The 14,329-nt window shown below is 41.0% G+C and overlaps 1 protein-coding gene across 2 annotated transcripts; it reads right to left on the bottom strand.

Moving 5' to 3' along the window:
• Positions 1-1,166: 1,166 nt before the first annotated feature.
• Positions 1,167-14,022, bottom strand: LOC127010381 (protein brambleberry-like). 2 transcript variants are annotated; one of them, XM_050884389.1, is made up of 13 exons: positions 13,714-14,022; positions 12,968-13,116; positions 12,537-12,665; positions 11,757-11,942; positions 10,399-10,621; positions 9,658-9,774; positions 7,332-7,594; positions 6,856-6,979; positions 6,250-6,439; positions 5,130-5,237; positions 4,326-4,464; positions 3,687-3,823; positions 1,167-2,653 (listed from the first exon to the last, which is right to left on the bottom strand). In XM_050884389.1, exons 1-13 carry the CDS (start codon positions 13,856-13,858, stop codon positions 2,470-2,472), a joined length of 2,094 nt encoding a protein of 697 aa, XP_050740346.1. In that variant the 5' UTR covers positions 13,859-14,022; the 3' UTR covers positions 1,167-2,469. The 2 variants fall into 2 exon arrangements, with proteins under 2 accessions (XP_050740346.1, XP_050740345.1); XM_050884388.1 differs by having other exon boundaries at positions 1,167-2,656; positions 13,714-14,017.
• Between the last annotated feature and the right edge of the window lie 307 nt (positions 14,023-14,329).

The following is a 14,329-nucleotide window of genomic DNA, read 5'->3' as shown; positions in this document are numbered from 1 at the left end:
CAATGATAGCTTCTTCATCTTTCTGAGCACACTGACCCAACGCAGAAATGTCGATGCACAGTAAAAGCAGCAAAGTGGGAGACATTGGTAACAAGGACACCAGCACAAGCAGCATTTGGTATTATCCAGAATGAGTGGTTGTGTTTCATCATCCTTCAAGACACACTAACATTAAAAGCATAACGTTGTGCATTGAAGGACAGATAGATATGAAAAGGACAGACCTGGACAAGCAGCAAGAAGTGTTACATAACGTGGGAAGGGTTCAGTTCTTTCATCTTTCAGGTACTCTAAGCCAAGGCACAGACACTGATGAACACCGAAAATAGATACAACAAATAATCCCTCACGCAAGCAGCAAGCAAACTCTGGTAGGTCAGGCATGAGAGTATAAACCAAGTGGCTATACTTCTCTTAATGGGGCAGTTTTATCTTGAGGAAATGTCAGCAGCAAAGTAGAGGAATTATTCCATTCATTTCTTTGTGTATCTAGCATTACTATCACCAATTCCCACGCATGCAGGGCTGGGAGAGTGTGGAGAGGGCATCACTTAAATAAAAAAAGAAGGGACTGAGAAGTAGGCCAGTGAAACAAGCTAATGAACTCCATGACAGTTTTGTTACACATCCACATTCTTCCATGCACATATATGCACACATGTTCATGAATACACACACACACACACACACACACACACACACACACACACACACACACACTATGATGCTCCATAGTGAACTAGTGAGCATGCTTGCCTCACAACTAAGAGGTCCCTGGCATCAATTCTCTGGCAGGGTGGAGATGAATGGGCAGTCTCCTTTCATCCATGACCTCTGTCCCCCCAGCAGTGAATGGGTCCCGGGTTGTGACCAACTTCCCAAGTGTGTGTTTATGTGAAGTCCCAGCCATGCCCAAAGATCCATGAACATGTAGCTCCAAGCTCAAACACAAGGAGGGCACTGGCTAGCAATCAGAAGTCCAGCTCATGATCAAACCATGGTGACTGACAAACACACACATGCACTCATGCATGCATTTGGAAGCACCACAAGAGGTAAATACAGATGAGATTAATATCCTCTTTGCCATGTGTCAGTCACTCTGTGTTGAGTTGACCACACAATGCATAAAATAGCCACTACCAAGGACATATCATAGACATTAATTATAAAAGAATCTTCAATCTTTATTACTTAATGACTATAGTATAAAGTTTGGGTACTGTCATATCATAACTACTACATCACAAAATCTCTCACTTACAGCACCATCATCATCATCATCATCATCTACCCGGCTGCCTGTCGACACACCACTTGGGGAGTCATGACGGCCTCAGTTAAAAATAGTTAAAACAGGGAAACAAGGATAAAAGATATGTGCTTCGTCAGAGAAGGAAGGAATGCTTTGTGAGATGGTCCACACTGCTGTCCAGACCCCTGCCAATGACTGTGAACTCATGATGGCTCACCAGCTTGTTTGCACTTTACCACTTACTGCTCACATCAGAAAAAACTACTATGGAAAACTGATTTGATGTGAAAATAAAATATTGTTGAAATAAATACTGAGCAACCATTTTGACACTTGTGCATTTGTATAAATCAACTCCATTTTCCAGTTTTATTTTCCAACATATGAACCGACTAGAAAGGTGCATACAAACTGGAGAACATACTAAAAGAACATTAGTGACACCAAAGATGTCTCACAGCCCCTTAATATCTGGAACTAACAATGGTTTAGGGTTAAAAAGGGGACCAGTAGTTGTTAAAATGTATATAAAAGTTAAAAATATTGCCGCTAATGGAATCCACACCTATATCATGTTCTACTGCCCATGTAAATACTATCACAAATCTGATGTGCACCTGAATGGCTGGTATACATCATTTAGCACGATTTGAGGTGGCTGTTAAAGTCACTCTTCCCAACCACACAGCTCTGAAGTCACACACCATCACTTCAACATAACTCTGAGGACACAACACAAGAGGCAACTCACCAACCAACACTTCACATACCAAAAAAAACTATAAAAGGAGAGGCATTAAGTAAATCATTTTACATAATCTGGTAACAAATGCATGAAGAAGAGAAAATGTACTCCTGTAATTTCACAAAAGATATAGAAGACTACAAATCCTTTATGGATTTTCTTAATATAATAATGTGCCAATGAAATACAAATGAGTAATGTATCAGACAGCTAAACTGTTCAATAAATCCTCATAAAGCAAAGGTAGTCAACTCTATTTCAGATTACAGGACTACATCTACTATTGAACTGAGAACAAAAAGTTAGAGTTTATTATTTCTAGTTAAGTTTATGTTTGAAGTTCCTCAGTGACACGTTACATGTACATTTGAAATTACCAAGTGAAAAGGTCCATAAATAAAATTCCTCGGCATCTCAAACACACACTCAACTTGCGCCACTGATTCTGCTGGCCTCTGGAGTCCATCCATCAACTCCGCAGGGGAGTGGTTCGTCGCGAGCCCCTCCTGGAGAATGGGGTGCTCTCTCGGGAGCCTCCACCAATGTGTCTATGGCAATACAAATTGTCCCCCACAGCAGTATTGCGACACAACTGTCCATTCTTACAAACTGATGCACAGAGTTTCCGAGGCGTTAGGCTTCTTGAGGACAGGCTGCTGAAAGGCCAACAAACACCCACACTCAGCACCACACCATGACTCACCCACCTGGCCTATGTCTGCCAATTTGTACGCACTCTTCCAATTAGTACTCACAATAAATAACATTGCTTTGGAAAATTCAGCTGAGGTATAAAAATTAGCTTTACCAATAAAATAAAGAAAGATAATCAAACTATAACCATATAATTTTTACACATGTTTAATTTTCAAGAATAGACTTTTTATATGAGTACAAACTGGAAAGATGCATACAAATTTATAGCACACTTTTAGGAGACGTCATTCTAGATTCATAAGATATGTTCATGATTTCCTTGTCCTGGTTCTAATCTCAAAGCCTTTGCAATATCATGCCTCTGGTGCCCTCTGGCTGGGGAAGGAGCAATGGCTATCTATGATATTATCTGATGGTTTTGCATGGTAACATTACACTGTCCTTATACAAGTTATCTTAACCCTTCCATAACTAAATATATTCATCAGTTCATAACTTTTCAACCCAAGGTGCTAGTACCCTCTAGAGGTGCAGGAATCAGTGCTGGACCAGTTTCTGTCCTTTCAGTGTGGTAAATGTGTACAAGGCTTCATCAATATGTACACAACAGTTTCATTTTGAGTTCATATCAGGGAAAAAATTATCTAAGAAACGGAACTCATAAAAATGTAATGAAGTCAAAATAAAGATTGATTATGAAACTTTATTTTGATGATTCCGTTTTTATGCCTCAGTTCAGTATTTCAGAATATTTCTTCTTGATACAGGGATTAATTGGGAGGGTGTGTACAAATTGCCAAGCCTGCCCTATAATGAAAGGGGAGCTGGAGTCCTTAAAGTGACAGTAGGGGGCAATGAATGAGGTCTGAAAAGGTTGCAAATGCTCCTTTCCTTCAGACCAACATACTGAATAAAATAACACTGTATACAAGCTTGCTCTAGAAAGGAGGCTATTGTCAACTATGAGGTACACTACTACTACAACGGCTACTACATCTACTACTACTCCACTACCAAGCATACACTTACCTTTGATCCAGAACAGAGTCTCTCATTGGACTGCTTGTGGCCATGTCTCTGCTGTCTAGTGATATGTTGGGGAGGAAGGACTTTGGCTGGTAGGTGTTCATGTGGCTGAGAAGGTGACGTCGCACATTGGAGAGTGTCTGAAATTATGAAAAAAAATGCATATAGACCCCATATTACACACCGAGTGAGTCAATATTAGAAATTCAAATATATTTTTTAGATTTTTAGATTTTAGATTTTAGACTTTAGATTTTTTTTTGCAAAACTTGTATATTAAATAATAGTAAATGAGATTGCTACACCCAGCTACTACATTTTCCTGCCCGACCTATCTCAATCTAAGTGCTTCGTTGCAGGTGGAGTAATTCATTAGTTATATTTCCCTGCAACAAACTTTAACAGTAATATAAAAAAAAGGAATTATCAGACCCAATTGCATTTTTCATCCCACACATCTCACTTTCATCATCATCATCAGCAGCAGCAGCATTTTACGTCCATTTATTCCCTATGGTGGGGTTGGACGGGACATGAGCCTCCTCTACTGTTGTCGGTCCATAGCCATTTCTTCCGTGACGTTCAGCCTCCTCATATCTTCCTCCACCCGTCTCCCTTTGCAAGCTTTATTGTTCTACCTACCTTAGCAGATGTCTCCAAGTCTTTGTTCCTTTCTGCTGTAAGACTTCCTGGCTCCGAGTCTTCATTACTGTCTTCCTCTTTGTGTGCATCAAGAAGACCTCCGTTTCCACTTCCTTTGCTGCTTAAACTGCCAAATATTCTGAAAAAAAAAATCTAACTTCAGGACAAAATTTAACCAATCACCCCAACATACAAAGATCAAATATCCAAGAAATTTGTTCCATTCACCCACTGTTTGTCCCTTTCATCCACAATTCATTCCACTCACCCATTATTTGTTCCACTGATTCACTAATTAATGGCATTCATCAACTAATATCTGGTTGGGCAATGAACCAAATATTCTGGCCCAGATTCAAACCAACCTGATGTACTTGCCAACTCAGCGAAAAAAAAAGTGATGCACTGACCCGAGGTAAAATATTATCACAAAAATGTTATCAATCTGTGTTGTGACAATGGTTCATCACTATACCTCAAACTCAATTTTCCCTTTTTCCCCCTTAACCCCTTGACTGTGGATTTCCCACAAGAGGACATCACCAAGCTACAAGACTGGAACAAAAAGTGGCTGCTACAATGCAATGAAGAAAAATGTAGTCATGCACTTTGGGAGGGGATATCCAGCATACCAATACCACATGGGAAACACTCCACTATCCACCACAGAGGCAGAGAAAGACCTGGGAGTACATGTTACCAGGCTACCAGTGAAAGCCAAATTCGTGCCAATCACAGCGGACAGGTTAACATGGATACTAATTGAAAGGGTGCAAAACATATCCAAGGAAGTTTCCTGACTACCTTTTTCTGAGGACCGAGAAGCTTGGTGGTGTCAATGGTGCAGGCTCTTCATCACTGGAGAAATCACAGGCCAAAGGTATAGAGTCAGACAGGGATGAATTTAGAGACCTGAAAATAAAGCCACACCACAGCTCTATTAGTCTTTGGAAAAGTCCTCACGTGTATTTTTTTATCATTCAACATCCTCTGGAAAAGCATGCCCAGGAGATCCCTTGAGTGTGGTGACCAAAGGAGTTAAAATTTATATTCTCTGAAGTCAACAACATAAATCCCAATCATACTGAATACTATAACATATCATCAAGTGGTCTGTAATGACCTATGCACCATTTACTTTCAACCTAATGTAATAATAGTGGGGGGGGAGAGGGAGTGGTGGTCTATTAATGCAGAATGTCTGAAGGTACTGGCTTGTGGACAGGAATAACTTTTACCTGCATACACAGGTGACCTCACTTTATGAATAGGCTACATTACTGAAAAATCATTAATAAGGCAAAGTTTTGTTGTGTAAACATTTCAGAACATGGGTTAAATAGTCTGGTTCCATGGAGGCAGTCAAAACAACAGCATGGTCACCTAATCTATATTCAGGAGGAAATTCTGGGAGGGTTAAAGGGTTAGTATGATGGGGAGAAACATGATGCCAAGCAAAAGATTACGGTGCCAGTTCATTATGAAAGAAAGAGGGGTTAGTGTGAAAATACATGACATTTGGGACCAGGGAACTGCATGAAGTGTGAAGTTATATTGGACCTTTACCAAATTAAACTTTGAACAGTGACTCTGGCCCACATTGCTGCAAAAATTATTTGAATTGCAATAGTTGAATATGATACAATATGACTATAAGGAGATTATGTAAAAAGATCAATAGTGTGAAGAGAACAGTGACACACAGAAAGTGCATGCCAAAACAAAACTGCAGCAGCACCAGACAAACAATTGACAATTAAGTCATGGTTCATTACAAATGATGTTCCATACTTCAGACTGACATAGGGGCTTACACATTCCATCCATTGATCCTCATATCTGTTCATAACTTCATACTGAGTTCATTCAGTCAACAATAAGCAATATAACTAGTTTATGGATATTATCATTATGTCTTCCATACCCTTTTGTTGAGTGATCAATGAGTTCCTCTGTCCTCTCAAGGGGCTTTCCAGGGAGGTGCGTCATGGGAGACACATGTGTTGCTTCAGTGAAGGAGCAGCAAAGCGACTGATGAAGAACACCATTCTGCAAGAACTCTGACTTCTTACGCCGACGAAAGATGCTCCAAAGCCATGAGAAAATCAGGTTTCCTGGAAAGAACACAATAAAACAATTTATTTGACCATCACCTCAATATTAATCATTAGCATTTTATAATGTAATTGGAAACAAGCAAACCAATAATCTTGGTGACATTATACAGTAATGTTCCACATCCATAAGAATGTGAGGTGCACTGATACAAAAACAATTAAAGTATCTGTATTACTATCTCAATAATATGATCAAAAGCTTTGAATAATGCAAAAAGATATAAGTGAGTCTTTCCTTTCTTGTTGTAAATAAATAATGGTATGATTATCAATTCCCAGCATTAAACATATAACTATTTATATATAAATAAAAAAAAAGGATAATTTTACCTGAACTGTAAAGTCTGTGATGAGACATGGATACCAATTACAATGATCAAATGACAAATAATTTATACAGAAGAAAAATTTACCTATAATGCAGAGGGCCATGACCGTGGTAAGCGTGGAGAACTGCAGACACGTGTCGTGCCTTATCTCCGAGAGTGCATTCAGCGGCACCAAAACAACCAAGGCCACGCGTGTGAAGTACGGCACCTGAAGCAAAAGTCACCCTCAGTGCTACTCACGTGCATTTAGCAACAGCCGGCCATGTACTCAGAATGCATCATCTGAGGCAATTAAATTTCATTATCCTTGAAACTTCTTGAGGAGGGAAGCTACAACAATCTTGCAATATCAGTTAATGAAGTATATGATGCATACACACTCAAATATAAATTGTATGACAAAAAAAATCAGCTTAAAAGATCTATCATCATATTGAAATGGTGAAACAGAAATGTTGGCACTATTCGTGCAAGGAGTGCATCTAATAATATAAATAATACACATGAAAAATGAACTGCTGCCTCAGCTCTGCCAATACTAAGAGACCCCTGATAAGTACCTGCAGGAAGCTGGCTGAAACCATCCCCACAAAGAAGTAGCCTGCGTGGAGGATGCAGCTGTACACCTTCTGGATTGTGTTGTCAGTGCCACCCACGAGGGAGGTGATCCAGGACAACTTCTCCTCCACACCCTGCTTGGTGGTCTGCAGAACATCCATCAGGTGGTGCACCGTGGAGTTCATCCGCTGCATGTCCTCCGTCAGGCGTCCGTACTGCTGCACTGTTTCTTCATGGGCTTGCAAGATGTTCTGTGTACTGGCATCTGAAATACATTAATTCATCATCATCATTTCGTTTAGCATCTGTTTTCACTCTTCCTGAGCGGTTGGACGCTTTATGGCTCTCCTCCATTCTACTCTGTCTTCTGCCTGATGCTCATCCAATCCCATCAATGCCAAGTCTTCCTGTATACACCTGGGAGATTTAAAATTGATCAACTGTTATGGTGACGATTGCACCACCATCATGGACCGTTTGCTGCCGCTGCCACGATTTAGCACTGAAAAGGTAAAAACCACTCAAAAAGGCGATCTTTCTTATTCATAACGTTTCTAACTTGTAAATTCTTTCCGAGTTTAAAGTTCAACCTACTGCGCCTGACCCGACCTACTGCTACTACCCTATATTCATGGGGCTATATAAATCCATGTCGGGTCACTCACTAACAGACTCCACTTCTAGCATCAGCCTAAACTAGATCCCGCCTCTCACTCAAGGAACCCTTCTGTTCCTGGGGTACAAGATCTCTACATTGCTACGAGCAGATTTTACCAAGAATCAAGAAATATTTGAGCGTTCCTGTCTGCATCCCCCAGCCATGGCATTCAAAAAGAAAAGATCATCATATACAGCCAGTTTCAAGCTTATGGTAATAGAAAATGCAAAATAACATGGGAACAGAGCTGCTGCAAAGAACTTTGATGAACCACCAACTGAGAGCACCATCAGAGACTGGAGAAGAGAAGCTGAAAACTTCAGGATGAAACAAGCGTGCAAGCCGCAGCGGCATTGCGAAGTGGCCGCAACTAGAAAACGACTTGAAGATCTGGATAACCAACAACAGAGACTCAGGTGTGGATAAAAAGGGGGCAAAAACTGTGACCGTGAAGACAACTAGGCATGAAAAGGCCCACTATACTGTCGTGTTAGGATGTACTGCTGATGGAGAAAAACTGCCGCCAATGTTAATCTTCAAAAGAAAAACTCTTCCCAAAGAAGAACTACCGAAAGGTGTGATTATGCATGTTCAGCCAAAGGGTAGGATGGATGAAGACGGGATGAAAGTTTGGATGGAGAAAATGTGGGAAAAATGCCCCGGTGGATTACTAAAAAAAACATCATTGTTGGTACTGGATCAATTCAGGGCACATATTACAGAAAAGACCAAGAAGAGCCTGAAAATTTTAAATACAAACATAGCTGTAATTCCGGGTGGCCTGACATCCCAGCTGCAGCCTCTGGATGTTTTGATCAACAAACCATTCAAAAAGCACACATGCGTGAGGAGTGGATAAAATGGATGCTTATCCCAGCAAAGGAAACGACGCCAACAGGACTTGTGAAGCGCCCATCTATCTCGCAGGTGTGTCAGTGGGTAAAAACATCATGGGGTGCAGTTGATGAAAATATTGTGATAAAATCTTTCAAAAAATGTGGAATCAGCAACAATCTTGATGGAACAGAAGATGATATGTTATACGAAGAATGTGGAAGTGAGGTTTCAGAGAGCGCTTGTAACTGGATGAATTCTTTGACTCTGATGATAGCAAATTTTCAGGTTTTGAGGACAACACTGATGAGGACTAAACGTGATTTCTGTCCCACTGTAAATGAATTAAAGTAATTGGGTTTTTTTATCGTATCAATTTAAGAATTATTGGTTCCACTTATGTAGTAATATTAATAGTAAATATTGAACACAAGGATATTTTTTCGAATATGATTTTTTTCTACGAGGGCTAAATGTGTTTTCTGTCCTATTGTAAATGCAATAGTGATTTTTTTATATTGAATCAATTAAAGCATTATTATTTGCACTTAACATACTGATATTAATAATAAATAATGAACACAGGGTTAATTTTTTTTCCAATATGATTTTTTATGTAGCTTGTACTGCTCGAATTGGCAACAGTGCACCTTAGTCATCAAAACAATGCAAATGGTGGCCGGGTCGTGTCAGCACCCAACGGAGAAGCGGTATTATAAAGCGTCCAACCGCTCAGGAAGAGTGAAAACGGACGCTAAACTGAACCGATGATGATGATGTGTGTGAGTCTCAGAAGCAAGGTACAAATCATACTGCTGATGACGTAACACACATACCCAGCTTCTGCCAGATCTGGAGTGCATTGTCCTGTATCCTGGAGAGGTCCTGGAGAATCAGCTCATGGCTGGCCCTCTGGTTATCTTCTTGGTTCATCAACTGCTTCTTTGCCTCCTCTGAGGAAAAATTATCATTAAACTCATGTTCAGTTAGTCACTTTTCTAACATACTAATGCATCTAAACTACTAATGCAATTCAAACTAAACATTGGTGCTCTAATAGTCAGTGTTTTGAAATCATGAAAACTGTATGAACATTTTGTTCAAACCAATACCTAGCAATTTTTAGCTGCTAATGATGCTGCACATGCTTTGCAAATTAACTATCAATTCTTTTTAACTTTTAACTGGAACTTCAGACAAATGGAGCATCAGGAGGCAGCAAGAGCCAAGGAGAGCCATCACTACAATGAGTCAACTATTCTAACACAGGCAGAGGCAGGTCAGCCAGTGCCCCAACCCAAGACAGCCTAAAACTGCTGTGGTATGGTACACAAGGGGAAAAAACAATGACAGCAGATATTCATAGTATGTTTCCTAATAGTTATGGGATCGCTAAAAAAAAAAGCCTATCCCAATAATCGGTTTGGGCTGATAACCAGCACCCATCAGGGTTCAATATTATATTCTACCAGCAGCAGGAGGCTGTTGTACATTGGGAAAAAAAAAAAATATAGACATCATAATTTCTTCCCATAACTTTGCCACATGCCACAAATCAGTCCCACAACAGAACTCACCAATTTTTCTTTTTATTGACTCTGTTATAAGGGCAAGTTCTCTCTGTCCAGACGCAATCAGTTTCTTCTCTCTTGACAGTTCTCTCAGGTTGAGGGAGATGTAGCTGTGGACGTGCTGGTGTGCTGTGGACAGTTGCTGCTGCTGCTTTCTGAGGTGTTCATGCCCCTGATTGAGGGACTCCAGGGTCTCAGAGGTAGCATCCCCTAGTGCTCTTTGACCTTGCTAGAATGAAATCAAAGTAAATCACCACCACCAGTCATTACTATCATCCCAACTAAAATAATGGTAAATCAGCTATTCAATCTGCATGCAGGAAAGATCTCATTATTTGCAAGATTCTTAAGAATGTAAACCATCCTAGAATGAGTGTCAATCACCTTCAACATCCAGGTTAAAATACAGATGAGATAGCAATTCCAGATGCATCTGGGAAAGGTTTCAATACATACTTGCAAGAAGCTTAGAACTACTGAAGCAGTCATGCCCGAAGTATGTATGTTCATCTATTTGTAAACTTAATCCTAATTACAGTAAACCCTCACTTTAACAAATCAACTGAGGGGAAGAGTTAACATTATATCCAAAAATATGTTACATCCAAGAGATCTGAAATTTTCACATACAACGAAATTTGTTCGTAACATGAGGTGGAAGTTTCTGTATATAACGAAGTTTGTTATATTAGATGAAAGGTTGGGCATGGAAGGATGAGAGCAATGTTTATGGTCGGGCGGACAAAGCTAGGCTGACTAAACATGGTTCACCCGCTCAGCTTTGTTTATAACTCCACCAAAGAAACATGCATGTACATGTTCAGTCAGTCCACCACAAAACTAAACCCCTCCCTTATCAAACTTGTTTGGTAAATCCCCGTAAGTAAAGGACCGGCCCCAAAAGTTTGTTAAAGCTGAAATATGCTACACTGAGGCCCTTAGAGTAAGAGTTTACTGTAGTGCGCATATCAGAAACACAGCTACTCTGACAAACTGATCAGTATAAAAGTGAAATATAGTCAAAATAAAAATTACCATAACTAATTTGATGATAACTCAATCTGCATCTAAGCTAAATGATTTTGATCAAAATTGGCAAACATATACCCTAACTGTATGAGCCAATGTCCACACTATGGGTTGTATGTATTTTAACACATTTCATCTCCCAAGTACACATAATTCACAAGGCTTTCATCAAAGTTGTAGGCATTTCCAGGAGTAGTTTTATGACCATGGTGGTAGTTTGAGCCTTCTTCTGTACTGTGAACCTAAGAAAATACTCCTTAGAACCCCCTCTTTAACCTTTAGAAATAGCTGATGTGAGAAGCGAAAGTGTCTTATAATACCAGCCTATGACCCACCTGCAAGTCATTCATGGACTTTATCTGCTCCTCAGCAGTATGCATTAAAACATTCACTGCCATCTGAGTCTTGGCTCCAAACTGTTCCTGCCGTGACGCGTAGCACACCGCACGTGCCCGGTTAGAGATGATGTGGTAGGCATTCCAGGTGTTGGAGTCCATGTTCTTGGTGCAATCCGAAAGTGACTGAAAAAAAATATATTTACACATATCTATCTATCATTTAGCACATGAAAATGACAGAAAGAAAAGTCACATACATCTGTCTTCCATTTTAGATGTATTCCAAGAGCTTCATTCAAGACAATACTACATACATCAGACTATACATCTTCAATTTATTTATCCTTTATTTATTCTATAATAAAATATAAAAATGTATGTCTGAATCCTCCACATGAGCCCCTCTGAATACGCCTGTGTCTTGGGCAGCATGGCCCCCGCACTGATGGTTGCTATGATGCCATCCAAAGACAATATACACATTTGTAGAATGTAGATAAAAAATGCATTGGATTTTTTCTGTATAGGCTATGCTAGACTTGACAGCCATCATCTCCAATTCATGTTCATGTCATTAAAATGCAGCTCTAGGAAAACTGTGCAGACAAATATATAAGGAAATGTTGTTAAAGTGATAACTTGACTTTGACAAAAGTTCATTATTATACCTATAAAAAAAAAATAGGCTCAGTTTTCCAGAGTAATATTTTTTTATGAGTACAAACTAGAAGGATGCATACAAACAGGTGAACATCCCTATGATGAAGCAAGTCTCACCATGTCACTGGTGCAAGGAAACACTGCTCGGTTCTCAACAGCTGACTGGCAGTTGAGGAGGTTGACCGACACCTTGGATAGGTCCTCTTCATTGAGCTGTGCACAAGACTTCTGGAGACCCAGGATTACCTGCAAGTCATTGGAGGCACAAAACAAAGGTAATTATTTTTTATGAGAAGCCTAAGTAATAATAAATAAAACAAGGGGGCTACATTTTGCATCAAGATGAGCTCAACTGAACCCACTGATCAATCATTTAACTTTACAAATGTTTAAATGTTTGAATGTTGCATGCATGGCAATTTTGAGGTGAAATCTTGCCGGTTTCATGTTTCCCTTAATACAGTATCTAAAATCACAAAAATGTCAAGAATTGCCCAAATTGTCTAAAATGCACCCCTGGCAGTGATAACCCAGGTCACCAGTCATACCTTGTGGTGACACATGTCCAGCACAGACTCCTTGATGGCACCCAGCTCCGTGGCTGCCTTTAAGAACTTCTCATCTGAAGACTTGATCTCAAATGGTATTTTTACAGCCACAGCACCTTCATTGTTTTCCATGCTGCCTCCTGCATCCCCTGAGAACAGTGACAATGCTAAAAAGAGCTATTATGTTGTACATTTCATGCACACAGGATTTTAAGTTTCCATTTCAAGGGGGTGGGGTTATCACCAGTGTCAGAATATCAGTCAGGGGAGGCGGTGGTTGAGTGGTTAGTATGCGGGTGCCGCGTCTACTACCTGAGATTTAACAGTAACCTAAAACTACATATATGCTGTCCTGAAGACGATCTATCAACCCAGACTCTAGATTCTCTCTCTAAAGAGAGGATCAAACATGAGCTCTGGGGGGCAGCATGAGCCAAACAAGATGGCACCACTATAAACACTTGCCTGCACCATAAGAGGCTGGGGTCATAGGATAAAAAGAGGCCATGGCTGTCACTCCCCCTGCCGCCCCCCCACCGGCCGTCGCCCCCGCCGCCGCACCTGTCGCAACAAGTCGGCACCCCCTGGCACCCTGGCACCGCTAAAGCCCCGCCGCCAGCCAACCCAGCACTCAAACACCCCTGCACGGCCCCACCACCTCCGTGCTCGGCGTCTGGATCTGCCACGTCCCCCAGCACGCCCCGGCACGAGCACGGCCAGCCATGGGGGAGAGAAATAACACACACCGTTTGAACTTGGAGCCGCGGGGACGCCCTTCTGCTGCTGGTCTGCCGCCTCCCCGGTGTTTTTCTTCTTGAACAGCCAGGACAGTATTCCCCCGTGACACACGCCCACTACGAGCACCACTGTCACCACCCCGAGCAGCCTCATCACGCCTGCCAGCCGCCACACAAGGAAAAGACTGAAGAAAGTACACGCGTGGCCGCCTCGTCCTTCCCTCCAGGCAGCGGCGGAGTAACAGCTGATCGAGGCGGCCTTTTAAAGAGGTTATAACGGTGTCACGCCCTGCGCCTGGCCCCTCTGTGCAGGATACGTGGTAAATTTGGTAGGATTTTCACTACAAACCATTTATCTATGCTTAATCTCCAACGAATACTCAATGAAATATGAAGTTTAAAATCCCACCGAAATAGAGGAGGTGAGGGATGCGCATTGGATTTCTGGCCTGCTCGACAACTTTTTTTTTTTTTTTTCTGTATCTATTCCCTGCTGCAAAATATCACTACCATATCAGAGCAGTGAAAAAAGGGCACTCCCTAAATAGGAAGATAGCTAACGATTTTGGGGGGCACTTCATACCATGGCATTTCAAAGTGGCTTCCCGCCCCTTCCTTTTTTTTT

Source organism: Eriocheir sinensis, chromosome 43 (genome assembly GCF_024679095.1).
Source record: "Eriocheir sinensis breed Jianghai 21 chromosome 43, ASM2467909v1, whole genome shotgun sequence".
Taxonomy (NCBI): domain Eukaryota; kingdom Metazoa; phylum Arthropoda; class Malacostraca; order Decapoda; family Varunidae; genus Eriocheir; species Eriocheir sinensis.
The sequence above is the reverse complement of the archived record's forward strand: the minus strand, read 5'-3'. Positions and strand labels throughout refer to the sequence as shown.